This window comes from Alosa pseudoharengus, unplaced genomic scaffold (assembly GCF_046254945.1).
Source record: "Alosa pseudoharengus isolate Yale_2024_CS ecotype anadromous, Long Island Sound unplaced genomic scaffold, YU_APseudo_1.1 YU_APseudo_1.1_scf_20, whole genome shotgun sequence".
Lineage (NCBI taxonomy): Eukaryota > Metazoa > Chordata > Actinopteri > Clupeiformes > Clupeidae > Alosa > Alosa pseudoharengus.
In genome coordinates this window covers 377,501-392,500 of record NW_027468664.1, presented here as the reverse complement: position 1 = coordinate 392,500, position 15,000 = coordinate 377,501, and the positions used below count along the sequence as shown (strand labels likewise).

At 41.6% G+C, this 15,000-nt stretch overlaps 2 protein-coding genes across 2 annotated transcripts in view; one reads left to right on the top strand and one right to left on the bottom strand.

The window, feature by feature from the left end:
• Nucleotides 1-12,945, bottom strand: part of sult4a1 (sulfotransferase family 4A, member 1) — a 39,426-nt gene extending 26,481 nt beyond the window's left edge. Inside the window, exon 1 of the mRNA XM_076297241.1 lies at nt 12,777-12,945. Coding sequence (XP_076153356.1) covers nt 12,777-12,945 — 169 coding nt within the window. The remainder of the gene's footprint in view (nt 1-12,776) is intronic.
• A 910-nt stretch (nt 12,946-13,855) lies between these two features.
• pnpla3 (patatin-like phospholipase domain containing 3) overlaps nt 13,856-15,000 on the top strand; it is a 58,480-nt gene continuing 57,335 nt past the window's right edge. Inside the window, exon 1 of the mRNA XM_076297479.1 lies at nt 13,856-14,042. Within this exon, the coding sequence (XP_076153594.1) occupies nt 13,856-14,042 (187 nt within the window). The remainder of the gene's footprint in view (nt 14,043-15,000) is intronic.

The following is a 15,000-nucleotide window of genomic DNA, read 5'->3' as shown; positions in this document are numbered from 1 at the left end:
CGTATACCCCTGAGTCAAGGCTTTGTCAAGCCTCGATGTCTACTTAGCCTAGATATGTCTAACGTGCTTCGTAGTATACCCCACAGGTCAGGCTGTTTTTTTCAGCAGGGTAGTGTCCTGCAGGTGATTTATCTCTCGCTTTCTCTCTGTGTGTGTGTGTGTGTGTGTGCGTGCGTGCGCATGTGCGTGTATGTCTATATGAGTGCGTGTGTGTGTGTGTGTGTGTGTGTGTGTGTGTGTGTGCGCGCATGTGCGTGTATGTCTATGTGAGTGCGTGTGTGTGTGTGTGTGTGTGTGTGTGTGTGCATGTGTGTGTGTGTGTGTGTGTGTGTGTGTGTGTGCGTGTGTATGTCTATGTGAGTGTGTGTTCATGGGGCTAATGTGTTGAGAGACTTTTGAGCATCTGCACTTAATCAGAACTAATACTACAGCATCTAATACAGCATAAACACTGAGGGTTATCACATGAGAAGACTCACCCACACACACTCTTTCACCACATACACACACACACTAACACACACACACACACACACACACACTAACACACTCTCACACACACACACACACACTAACCAAGTTGTGTGAGAAGCTCTGTAGTCTCAGCTGAATGGAGTTATTTATCTACAATGAAGACTCACATCACATGACATGACATGAAAGAAAGACGCAAAAATCGTTTTACATGATCCACTCAGTCATAAACACACACACACACTCAGTCATAAACAGTGTTGGGTGTAACGCGTTACAAAAGTAATGTAATTACTGTAATATATTGCTGTTTGCGGTAACGTGGTAATGTAAGGCATTACAAAAAAAAATTGGGTAATATTTTACTCGGTACAAACTTCAGTAACGCGCGTTACAATGCATTTAACCCGAAATTAAGTGGTGTTTTGTTTTGATATTTGCAAACACCACGCGAGAACAACAGAGGAGAAAAAATCAGCGCAAAATAGTAGAATGTTATCTCCTGATACTGGTTGAATATGACTGCTGCAGCAGACTCGCAGGCGGACTCTATTTGCGGGATGGAAATAAGCCTACGCTCATTATTTTCAGCTTGTCAGAGACAAGGCTATGAAGAACATAATAGTTAGTGCACTTTGTGTGCGAAACCGAAAGATCTCTCTATGCCTCGCGAAATAGCACAAGTAAATTAATGAAACATCTAAAGTAATGCCACGCTAATCTTTTTGATTCTTGATAAAACACAAACTATGCTGTTGTGCATGTCAGCTTTGTGCTGTGAACTTGAATTGAAGAGAATAAAGGGATAGAAATGCAGAAAAAGATTGTGTAGCCTGGCAGTGCCACCACGCGCATCACGCACTTTGCGTTGGGCACCAAAGGATAGAGGGGGCACCCAAATGTAACCAATGAATAGTAGCTTTATTGCAAACTGTGTTTCACTCTTCATCAATAACGTTTACAATGTCAAAATGCACTAACACGATGTTACATGCAAGTTTGATACCTTTTGGGTTCTCTCAATCACCACGTAGTACTATAATTGATGGGTCTTCAATCATTCGTTTTCCAAGCATTTAGGCTACATGAAGCACATGATATGCTGAGTCGACTGAAACGCATTCCATTCAGATAGCTAGGTGGATACCAGGCTCATAATTCACTTGTATTCGCAAAACGAAATGTGAAGCAACATGTCATTGCATACTTCCATTTCCAAAGCAATAAACAACTTAACATTGTGCATATTATTGTTAATATTGTGCTATCAATGTAACTCAAACAAATAAGGCTTGTAAACAAGAGCTGGCAAAAGGGCATTATGACAACGTAAAGATCAATGCTCTTAAAGTGACAGTGCACCATTTATAGGTAAAACAGCATTTCTTCAGAAATTAATGTTTAAAAACACACAGGTGTTTGAGTGTTTGAGTTATCATTTAAATGTCACTCACTCAAAGCCACTCACTTAGGGCACCGAAATGGCCAGCAGGCCACCATCTTGACATGTCTTTATTAAAGGAACCGTATGTAAAAAATGTATTTCAATTAATCATAAAATTGCCCTGATATGTCACTAGACATTAAGAAATCATGTTCATTTCAAATACTTATATCACTGACAACAGTAGTCTGGCCAGGATATTGTCATTTAAAAAGTGAAGTTGCAGCCCTCAACTGATGTTGATGTTGTCATGTTGTGTTTTGGCCTAATGCGCCACCCTCCACCTACTAATCACAAAGTCAGTAGTGTTTCATCATCCGGTTGCCAACTCTGCCAGTCAGAGGGGAGGGGAAGGGGATACACCGCTCTACAGTAATTTGAAAGTGATTGTAGTACCAGTTTTGGCCACAATCTTACATACGGTTCCTTTAAGCTTTGATTTACAATATAGTAGGCTCTCTATTGATTTTAATGAGTAGGCCTTAAAGTTACAGTATTTCTATCACAATTTACCAGACTTTGACCTTTTGTCGGTTTTTAACAAAATTCTGACTATGATTGTTCCTTGTATTGCATCATGAGCACTGCGCCTATTGCATTCTACTGTTGTTAGCCTTAAGCCTAGCTCAGTCATTATGCTAAACCACATCTCCCTCCATTGGAAGAGCAAGCTGCATTGAGCGTAATAAACTGCATTTAGAATGGCAAATCCATATTTCTAGATATTTTGGTGGAAGTAACTTAAAAGTAATGCAATAGTAGTGTAATGCCTTACAATTCAGAGACAGTAATATTATAATGTAACAAATTACTTTGAAATGACAGTAATAAGTAATACATAATACATTATGATTTTGAAGTAACTTGCCCAACACTGGTCATAAAGCCTTAAAGATTCACACACACACACACACACACACTCCGTCATAAAGCCTTAAAGATTCACACTCACACACACACTCAGTCATAAAGCCTTAAAGATTCACACACACACACACATTTAGTCATAAAGCCTTAAAGGACAAGTTCGCTATTTTACACTTAAAGCCTTGTTTTCAGATAGTTTATGATTAAATAGAATGTTTAAGATTGAAATTTGGACACACTGTCCTGAGAATTTTCGGTTTCTGTGATAGCACCCCCCCACCTCCACAACGGCTGCATAGGTGCACTGGAACAATCTTTCTAAAACGCATTAAACTTTCGTTTACAAAGACGTGAAACTCACCGAGTGGTCAGGGGTGTTCACTGATATTGTGGGCAGCCGTGGCCTACTGGTTTGCACTTCGGACCTGTAACCGGAGGGTTGCCGGTTCGAACCCCAACCAGTAGGCACGGCTGAAGTGCCCTTGAGCAAGCCACCTAACCCCTCACTGCTCCCCGAGCGCCGCTGTTGATGCAGGCAGCTCACTGCGCTGGGATTAGTGTGTGCTTCACCTCACTGTGGGTACACTGTGTGCTGTGTGTGTTTCACTAATTCACGGATTGGGATAAATGCAGAGACCAAATTTCCCTCACAGGATCATACTTATATACTATATGCTCACACAAAAAATCGCTGCAAAAGATGCTTTCCAACAGGTTTTATCATAGTTTTTGTCCAACTCCATTGGCTTGTATTGGATGTGCTGTGAGGTACGGTATTAATCCGCCGCCGTAAATGGATATGGGGTTGTTTGTATTCTTTCTGTAGTCTTATGCAGTCGCGGTATCGTAGGCTCAGGGGCGCAACTAACCATTTTTGAGGGGTATGCAACAACAATATTGGCGCCCCCCCCCCCCCAAAAAAAAAAAAAAAAAAAACACACAAACTAAAGCACAACAAAAGACCAATAATTTACACTATTACTGTGTATTAGTGTCTATTGAATATGTTTTTAAAGAAATGCTGCCAATTTGATGTTTAACTTGATGTTATACTTGATAAGTATTGATAAATGGTGCATTGCCACTTTAAGAGAGTCTAAACGGTTCTCATAACGTCCTTTAGCCAGCTAATGCTCACAATGGATAAGGCTGATAGGCACTCTAGCCTTGTTTGTTTGCACCACATTGACAACACAATATTGAGTTATTACAAGGAGCCTTCATTGTTAGGATATGGAAAAATGTAATGAGTTACTGCTAGCATGACATTTCTGTTTGCAGTTGGCCATTAAAAGTGCAGTATGGTAGCCACCTAGCTATCTGAATGGAATAGGCTGTTTCAATCGGCATTATGTTTAACAAACGCTAGTTAGTCTGTTAACATTCATATTTGCAAGCCTCCAAGTACAGACGTCATTACTTTAAATCCTACCTGTTGCCTTTCATCGTCCACTTATTTAACTGCTGTTGAATCCCTTGACATGCCATCTCCTTTTCCCTCTTTCTTTTTCTATTTTTAGTCGTCAACAGCTTTTTTTTTTGCTGTATCCATCTTTTTTCCATATACGGCAACTCACTACTCGTAGGCTGCTTCTGCTCGCCCAACACTCACGGCGCCCCCACTTCCTCTTCTATGTCAAAATTCTATAATGGAATCTTATGAGATAGGGCGCCTACTCAAGCCTGTTAGTCCTCTAAAATGTTATAGAACATTGAGAAAAAGTTGAAATGATTTAGAAACGGACAGCAGTACCTACATATAGAAAATACTAGGGGTGTAAAGATTAACCGATACGTATCGGTATCCGTTTTTAACGTGTAAGATACGGCTACATCGATACGTGAAGCCCCGTATCGGAAAAAAACTGAAATGAACCGGTCGTTATATCGATTTACTTGTTATGAATTGGTGCACAACCTTTTCTGCTCGCTCAGACTCATTTACGTTCCAAGCAGCGCGTTCATCCCACTTCCAGTTTTGAAACTATACGTGGCACGGAATTGTGGGTAATGCAGTTCGTTTTTGGTTACATTCATTGCCCAAAGTTATCAAATGACCTCATTACCCATACATCTATTGCAACTTAACCATGTGACAACTTGCACTCGGTCGGCTTTTGTTTTTCGAAATCCAGCGCGAAATTAAGCACTTATAGCTTTCCTAAACAGCAACGATAGTCTGTAGAGTAGCCTTACCTTTGATGAAAGGATTTCCTTAATGTTAAATAATAATTTGGCCCTTGCTGCTAAAACGATGCATAAATTATTGGCCAATGATTTTGTTCATATTCACTCAGACTTGTGGCATTTTAGGTTTCTGCATTAGGTCTACTGTTGGAACAAAATAAGCCCAGAGAGTTCATTGATTTGTAGGCCTATTTTATTCTTGTAGGGTAGGCTAGGCCTATATGAGAAAAGGCCAAGAGTGTCTTAAGCACTGATTTATTTTATTTTGGTATTGTCTTACCTCAACAAGGCTACAGCTCCATGAAAACAATCAGATATAACTCTATAAAATCTGTAAAGTCTATAAAAATTTATTTTTATGTTGTATTTGGCTGCTGTGCTTGACTGAAATGTAGACTATTCTTTTTTCATTTCAATACATTATATGAAACAAACCTCAGTTTAGATAATCATATTCACACATTTTGTTGCCTAATTGACAACCATGACCATGATAATTGATAATATAAAATGAATGTGCACCTTGAGCAAATTATAAAAAATCTTTCAGAATGCTTTCCATTCTTGAACTGCATCGAATTGCATCGAATCGCATCGCATCGAATCGTACTGAATCGTTTTTTATAAACATGTATCTTTTCTTGTATCGAATCGTGCCCATGTATCTAGATCTAGATCGTATCGTCTTTTACATGAGAGATTCACACCCCTATGTAGTAGCCTACGCAGTGGCGCAAAAAGTGGGTATGCGCTATATGCGGCGCATAGGGGCGCAGCTCCATGGGGGCGCCAAAGCGATGGTAAAAAAACAAAACAAATATATATATATGGTATTTTCTAGGGGTGTGAATCTCTCATGTAAAAGACGATACGATCTAGATCTAGATACATGGGCACGATTCGATACAAGAAAAGATACATGTTTATAAAAAACGATTCAGTACGATTCGATGCGATGCGATTCGATGCAATTTGATGCAGTTCAAGAATGGAAAGCATTCTGAAAGATTTTTTATAATTTGCTCAAGGTGCACATTCATTTTATATTATCAATTATCATGGTCATGGTTGTCAATTAGGCAACAAAATGTGTGAATATGATTATCTAAACTGAGGTTTGTTTCATATACTGTATTGAAATGAAAAAAGAATAGTCTACATTTCAGTCAAGCACAGCAGCCAAATACAACATAAAAATAAATTTTTATAGACTTTACAGATTTTATAGAGTTATATCTGATTGTTTTCATGGAGCTGTAGCCTTGTTGAGGTAAGACAATACCGAAATAAAATAAATCAGTGCTTAAGACACTCTTGGCCTTTTCTCATATAGGCCTAGCCTACCCTACAAGAATAAAATAGGCCTACAAATCAATGAACTCTCTGGGCTTATTTTGTTCCAACTGTAGACCTAATGCAGAAACCTAAAATGCCACAAGTCTGAGTGAATATGAACAAAATCATTGGCCAATAATTTATGCATCGTTTTAGCAGCAAGGGCCAAATTATTATTTAACATTAAGGAAATCCTTTCATCAAAGGTAAGGCTACTCTACAGACTATCGTTGCTGTTTAGGAAAGCTATAAGTGCTTAATTTCGCGCTGGATTTCGAAAAACAAAAGCCGACCGAGTGCAAGTTGTCACATGGTTAAGTTGCAATAGATGTATGGGTAATGAGGTCATTTGATAACTTTGGGCAATGAATGTAACCAAAAACGAACTGCATTACCCACAATTCCGTGCCACGTATAGTTTCAAAACTGGAAGTGGGATGAACGCGCTGCTTGGAACGTAAATGAGTCTGAGCGAGCAGAAAAGGTTGTGCACCAATTCATAACAAGTAAATCGATATAACGACCGGTTCATTTCAGTTTTTTTCCGATACGGGGCTTCACGTATCGATGTAGCCGTATCTTACACGTTAAAAACGGATACCGATACGTATCGGTTAATCTTTACACCCCTACTACTACACTATCCAAATTTTTGTCACGTCCATGGCTAATGCTAAAATGTCTTGGAACTTGCACAATGTGAATGATAGCCTACATGAATCATTACGTTTTCATCATGAAAGTTCCACAGCCAAAAAAATAGTAAACATACAAAATCATGTAGCCAAATTATTCATGTAGGCTAGGGTTAGTGTTAGGCTTATGATGTGCTTATGATGTGAACATGACAGGTTATAGACATAACAAATAAGTTCATTTTCTGCCTGTTACAAACGTTACGTTACAAAATGTAAACCTTACCCCAAGTTCTTCCAACTCTGTCGTCCCAGGCCGTAATGTGGGAACCGCTGTATTTCTCAGGCGAAAGAGCTTTTTGGGCGATTTCTTTCGACCTCCAGCAAAGTTCAGTAAAATGCAGACCGCAGAGACACGGTGATCACGGAGCTTTCTGCAGATTCTCAACAGGTGTGCTCACATCCAACCCCAAAAATTCCAGCCACAAACTTAGCCTTTCTGGATCATTGAAAGGAAATCTGTGACAACTTTTTTGCCACGAATTTTCCCGCAATTCGGAACTGCACAAAATCGCCCCATTTTTAGCTGTCTGTTTAGCTGAATACTTCAAGACAGCGAGCTGCTTCTGTGTATTCAATGAGATGCCAGTGGTTTGCTTGTAATTCGCAAGTGCATCATCGCCACCAACTGGGCTGGAGTGTCTATTATTCAAGCTCTCAACGGAAGAATGTACGGGTGTGAGGCATTTGGAAAAATAGCTCCACAGTTTTACAACGAATGGTAAAACACCTGTTGGAAAGCATCTTTTGCAGTGATTTTTGCGTGAGCATATCAGTGAACAGCCCTGACCACTCGGTGAGTTTCACGTCTTTGTGAACGAAAGTTTAGGAAGGATTGTTCCAGTGCACCTATGCAGCGTTCTGGAGGAGGGGGGCGCTACCACAGAAACCAAAAATTCTCAGAACAGCAGCATGTGTCCAAATTTCAATCTTAACCGTTCTATTTAATCATAAACTATCTGAAAACAGGGCTTTAAGTGTAAAATAGCGAACTTGTCCTTTAAAGATTCACACTCACTCACACACACACACACACACACACACTCAGTCATAAGCCTTAAAGATTCACACTCTCACACACACACACATACACACACACATTCAGTCATAAAGCCTTAAAGATGATCATTTCTAATTAATAAGCAGCAAATTTATTCTCCAAGATTAAAAAGTGCCACTGCTCAAAGGCATGCTCTCCTATGACGGTGGAAGAGCTGCCTATTTGTCCACGATCGACACACACACACACTTTATTTATTTGTCCACGATCGACACACCTTCCAAAAGACCATCAGCGTCTGAAGACAGACAGACCTCCCAAAAAACCATCAGTGTCACACTCTCTTACACACACATACACACTCACGCACACACTCTCACACACACACTCTCACACACTCACACAAACACACACACTCAGACAAACACACACACTCTCACACACTCTCACACACACACAGACACACACAGACACACACATACACACACACACTCACACAAACACATACACACACAGACAGGGATGGATTACTGCACGGGCCCAGGCCCAGGGGCCCAAGGGGTCAGGGGGCCCTGAAGCCAAAGCCTTTGCATGGAATCATTGCCTCAATATCAACAAATCAGGATGTAGGCTATGAGTCTTTAATTTAGTATTGGCCATCCCCAAAATGCACCAGAATACAGGAAATCACATCAAACAAATTAAAAAAATTCTGGGGGAGGACCCCCAACGCCCCCCCTCCCACATATACGACAATTAGTGGGGGGCCCTTAATACATCTGGGCCCAGGGGCCCGAAAGTTCATAATCCGCCCATGCACACAGACACACACACACACACACACGCAATTCTGTAAAAATAAGGGGGCCCTATTTTCGCGACATACCGCATTATCTCAGCGCAACCTACAAGGATACAAGGATACAAGGACGTTTATTGTCACATGCATATAGTTACTGGAAGTAAGAAATGCAGTGAAATTATGTCTGGTGTCAGCCTATTTGTGCATTAATGGGGGGGGGGGTAAAAAAGTGCAGTAGAAGAGGGGTTTAGTAGATTAAGTGGCAAGGGCTGCATAAAAAAGGTGGGGGAGGATTGGGATTGGGTGGGGGGCACCAACAAGGAGCACCCAAGAGCAACAGGGGCAAGGAAAAACTCGGGCAGATCCACGGCTCAAGGGGCTAACCCAACTGTGTGTGTGTGTGTTTTTTGACGTGTGATGAAATAAGAAAATAAATAAAAGGTCTGTAGCATAGGGAGAGGGATGTAAAAGTGCTAAAAGTCTTGTAGGTGTGTGTGTGTGGGGGGGGGGGTCATGAGTGCTGAGTAGTATATTGTTGTTTGATGTTTGATGAAAAAAGGGTCATTTAATGTTGAGGTGGAAAAGTAAACATGATCATTTAAATCCAATAAGTATCCTAAATCCTAACTAAGTAACTAATACTAATAAGTAACTGAGTAACTAATACTACTACCGGTAAGTAACTAATAAAGCTTCCAGCTGGACATGACTTTCATGTATGTGTAGGCCAGACTGTCCTGAATCTGGCTATATAAGAGCCATGGTGGAGGACTCTGGGGCTGAGCTGCAGATATAATACATACATAATGTGCCATTGTAAATTAAACACACATATTTCTGTTTTCCAGCAACATATTAGGAAGCATAGGCCAATATTTTACAGCATTGTACAATATATTCAATGAAATACCAACATGCTGCATTAAATGAATCACTGCTGGTTGGGAAATATTTTTGAAATAAACTTTGCAGGGATGTGATGTACTGTAGGCCTACAGTGGCTCCCGAATCAGACGTTTCACTCAGATTCTCAAAGGCATAATGCTGTCGCGATCGAGGCGCCTGTCCCATACCTAAAGCGCATTACGTCCCTGACCAAGAGAAACCTGGTCAGAAATCCATGGTGAGTTTCTATATGTTATTTTAAGAGCACATTATCAACAGTGATATGGGCGGGTGCACAACGCACCCTGCTTCTCTCATCCACAAACGCACACCTGCGCACATCCATGCAAAACATTACAAATTACACGATTACAATGGGAAACATAATTAGAATAAAGATAAAGTACATCTCACGATGAGTAATTATTCACCATCATTTGCAAATTGGTAATGACGGTTAAAAGTGATTAGGGGAGAGGGGAGAGACACGTATGGAGCACAGCTGAAGACGCACTGTCACGAGATATAAGCAACTCCTCTGCAGGATAAATGTTGTTTTATTCAGTCATTCGAACATTATTGGGGTAAGTGTTGCTTTTTTCAGGCTATGTTTTCGATGGTAACTCATTGTCAGTCAATAGTGAAAGTAATTAACTGTGTATAACTGTTTTGTCGTTGACTGACACCACAATGAAGTTAGTTTCACTTAGCCAATGAGTTCAAATAATAGACGAGTGCAAATGCGTGAAGGCTATACTCTGCTAGGTTTTAGTAAAGCATATTTTAGTGGAATAACTGTTCCATACAGTCTGGCGTGCAAGCAGATTCCTTCAAATGCGCCGCTGACTATCAAAATACTGATGCGCTGTTTGAAGTTGCGCTGCTTGCTGTTAAAGGGAATAACAGATGTCATTCTCATTGGTTTAAATAATGTTACTCCCAAAACACACCCATGACTGATTAAGAAACATAGGAACACCTTGTTGCGCCATGCACTTGACGTTTGATAAAGAAAACACTCCCAATGTGGACTGGACATCCTACTAAATTTAAATAAGGTTTTGACTAGTGACCATGCGTTTTAGACCATGGTAATAGGGTCCAGGGTATTGTTGTGAATGTACCCGAGTCAAACATTCATTTAAAAGCATAATTGGGACTGAAGTAAGATTGACCGTATTGTCGTTCTCGGTTCAAATGGCCTTTTGAATGGGAGTGCGAGGGGCACTATTATTTTGATCAAAATCGCTATTTTTAAAACACTTGGAAGGCTCGACACAGCATGAAACTTTGCTCGAGGGTCTCTACACATGAACTTGAGTATTGAGAACATTGTTTGTGTACAGAGTTGAGAACAACTCACTTCTTTTAGCAAACTCTGTGTACACAAACAATGTTCTCAATGCTCGAGTTCATGTGTAGAATAACTTGTCTGATTTTAGGTAGTAATTACTTAAAATATATTTTAACATTTTGAGGTAATCAGTTTTATCAAATATTTTTAGAGTTCATTGAACCTGTTGTGGTTTACAGTGTAAAGTATTATATTCTTACACTGGTAATCACTTTAGACTGTTCACTTTATTATATTCTACACTGGTAATCACTTTGGACTGTTCACTCTGCATCTCCTCCATGGACATGTACATGCATTACTTCTACTTGTGCATACTACATCACAGTCTGTTCCCTGTAGGAAATCTATCATCTTTGTATTTTTCATCATTATAGAGTTGAGACTTGGGAGTGTTTTTATTTTTGTGTTCTGTGTTTCTTTTAAGCTACTGGGTGCCTCCCACTCCCAGGTGTTCAACTGTGTAGGCCTACTGTCTACAAACGAACACGCTTGTACCATAAACAAACACAACACACACACACACACAGCAGCGATCATATTTTCTATTACTATCACTTTTCATTACAGTTTTTATAAGCGGCGGAATGTCCCCTTCCCTCCCGGTAAAGACGTGAACCAAAGTGAGTTGTAAACACTATCCTCTCCTCGCGTGGCATCAGAGGTTGTCAACAGAGCGCACCACGTGGCAGCAGCAACTACAGCAGCATTGCGGCAGCTCGAGCGTCTTAATGGCCGTGCACATGCACACCACTGCTTCTGTCTTAATGGAGGTAAACGCCCCACGGGCAAACCGGACACATGACGCCCCACGGGCAAACTGGACACATGACGCCCCACGGGCAAACCGGACACATGACGACTGAGTGCGCTCGGTGACGACTCCTTCAATGTTTATGTTCGACAGCAAAAGCTCGCGGTCTGCCCTCGCACTATTATTGTTATGAATAATAATAAGAACACCACATGCATTGTTGCCTGTCAATCAGCGAGAAAACAGTTACATTTGTATTACTTTACTTACATTACACTTTTGCAATCCAATTATTTGACTATGCCTATAGTAAGTAGAGCATACAGTGTGGCGTACTCTGCCTGTAGACTGATTAATGTTGATTACAGACTGTAGTACAACGTCATTACCTCCGCTCTCGGCCTCAAGCACAGCAGAGGATAAATTGGAATGATCTTATTTATTGAGAACACAAATACAGCACAGTGTATGTGCGTGCACACTGTTAGGCCTAATGGCCAAAGATGTCATTCATTAAGAATTATCTCATTATAGACAAGCACGTCGTTGACTAGAAGTAGGTGGCGTAGCTAGCCTAAAGTCTGGGTCTGTTCTTGTTGTGTGAGCATCCTCTGAGGAAGTCGGACAGAACTGGATGTAAACGCATTGATGATGGCGTTACGTAATCTCATTCAGGTTTGGGCCTCTGGGCTATCTTTTCATTATTAGTCAATGGCTACACCCAGTGGACCAAAATAGGAAGAGGCGAATTACGACCCAATCGCGAATGATGTCGACAGTTAGGACAGTGTTTTTAACGGGCTGTAGCCTAACACAAAATAAGGACCCAAGTAAACAGTAATAGGCCTACAGTTAATGGGGTTTGTGTTTGATTGGTCTCTTCAGGTGAACTTGAGAGACCCAGCGACCGACATGATACCACAGAACGCGTTCGGATTCGGCCCTGCGCGAGGAACCGGATAAACGCTTTTCGGCCTACCTGACTTTGGATAAGTGACGATCCATATGTCGCTACTTCTGAGAGAGAAGTTGGCGATCTCCTCCATTTTCCCTCTGCAGAAGGGAGGTAGGCGAACTCCATGATGCTCGAAGTACTTGCTCTCGTACTCTATGGGTGTGCTAGGCGTGTCCACTTCACTCTCTGCCATGCTCAAAACGAAACTATTGAGCAAAAATAATGCTGTTTTGGTTTTTTTCGGAGAGAAACGCTATATTTTCCGCAGCCCACAATGTTTGACAAATATGCAATGGACATGCACGCGCTTTGAGTTTCAGCCAATCATCGTGGGAAGAAATGATGTCATGAGGCTGTAGGTGACGCGCGCATCCGACAGTCAGCATCAGCACCAGCGCTCACGCACGCACGGGCGGCTCCCATGAAGGATCACACACTACTGACGGTCTCACGGCCGTTACGGACAGTACTGACAGTCAGTAGCCTACTGACAATCTCACGGGCGTTTTGGACAATCTTACAGTTAAACATGGACCTCAAATTTCGCTCAAATCCAACTATTGACATGAAATACGCCAATAGCTTGCATAAATAGTTGTAGACTATAGCCATCAGAAACCAGTCTGTGAAAATTATGTTATGGTGTGAATAGAGGTAAATTATGACGCTGAGAGAGCTATAACCGCTTAGCCTCATTAGCCTATCCTTGTTCTACCATGCCTTATCAGGTTTCACGCTCAAGGCATGCAGACGGCGTCCTGGGCCATGTGATTCGGCATTGCTCTTTAATGTGTTTGCTGAAACTTGTGCCCGGAGCAGAATACTCCGCGGTTTCGGCATTGCTGTGGGGCGGGGATCGCGGTGAGCCGAACAGCAAGATACATTTCATTGGCCAGGCGTCTGGAGGGGAGGGGAGAACGGCGGCATGTCGCGGAGCTTATTGACCGGTATAGTTTTACTTTGCTATTTATGTTCTCATTTTAAAAAGTCAGAGACACCTTCAAGAGCTGAATATATGTGCCTAGCCTATATCATAGAGTGGCCAAGCTAAGGAGAAATATAGGCCTATCCTATTTTTTTCTCTTTGTTGGCTGTGATCAATCATGTTCGCGTGTAAAGACGACTGGAACTTGTCTTTCGCGGGTTGTGGGTTTCTGGGGGTCTACCACATAGGGGTGGCCAGCTGTCTCCTGGAACAAGCCCCGGAGTTTGTCCACGGCTCTGTGAGACTCTATGGAGCCTCCGCGGGAGCGCTGACCGCAGCTGTGCTCGCGAGCCGTGCTTCTATAGGTAACCCCGTAACCTCCGTTATCGCCTGCTGATGTCTGTTGCATAACCTGTGAGGAGATTTGCTTTGGGAACTTTGAGACTTTTCTGATTGGATAATCTAGTTTGATTAGAAATGATTAGATTAGAAAGATTTAAAACCTGACCACCTATTCATTAATTTTGAATTAGTGTGAACATATTATCAGAGTTTAACGTTTGATACTTGGTTATGTAGTCTTCTGCAGGATAAAGGGTTTTGATGACGTTTACTAAATTGGGTGGCATATGTAGGCTAGTCGTAAATGTGTTAATGTTTGCTGTCAGTCCAGTTCTTGGCTACTCACTTCAGTTTTCTCCATTGACGGAATGTGTTTCATGTTCTTACAGTTAGACTTCTGCTGGAGTTGTCTGTCTCCCAGTTTCTGTGTTTATCTGAATTGACTTGTGTCATGTGTTTGCAAGGAAATGAGCCTTTGGATCACTGGCCTTGACTGTAACTAAATGTTGTCGTTTTAATTGTGTTTGTAACCAAGTGCTGTGTCTGTGCTGAGTGTCCGTGTTTGTGTGTTGTGTGTTGTGTCTGTGTGTGTAGCTGAGTACTGTGTGTGTGCTGTGTGTTGTGTCTGTGTGTGTAGCTGAGTACTGTGTGTGTGCTGTGTGTTGTGTCTGTGTGTGTAGCTGAGTACTGTGTGTGTGCTGTGTGTTGTGTCTGTGTGTGTAGCTGAGTACTGTGTGTGTGCTGTGTGTTGTGTCTGTGTGTGTAGCTGAGTGCTGTGTGTGTGCTGTGTGTGTGCTGTGTCTGTGCTGAGTGTCCGTGTCCGTGTTTGTGTGTTGTGTGTGTGTGTGTGTAGCTGAGTCTCTGTGTGTGTGCTGTGTCTGTGCTGAGTGTCCGTGTTTGTGTGTTGTGTCTGTGTGTGTAGCTGAGTACTGTGTGTGTGCTGTGTGTTGTGTCTGTGTGTGTAGCTGAGTACTGTGTGTG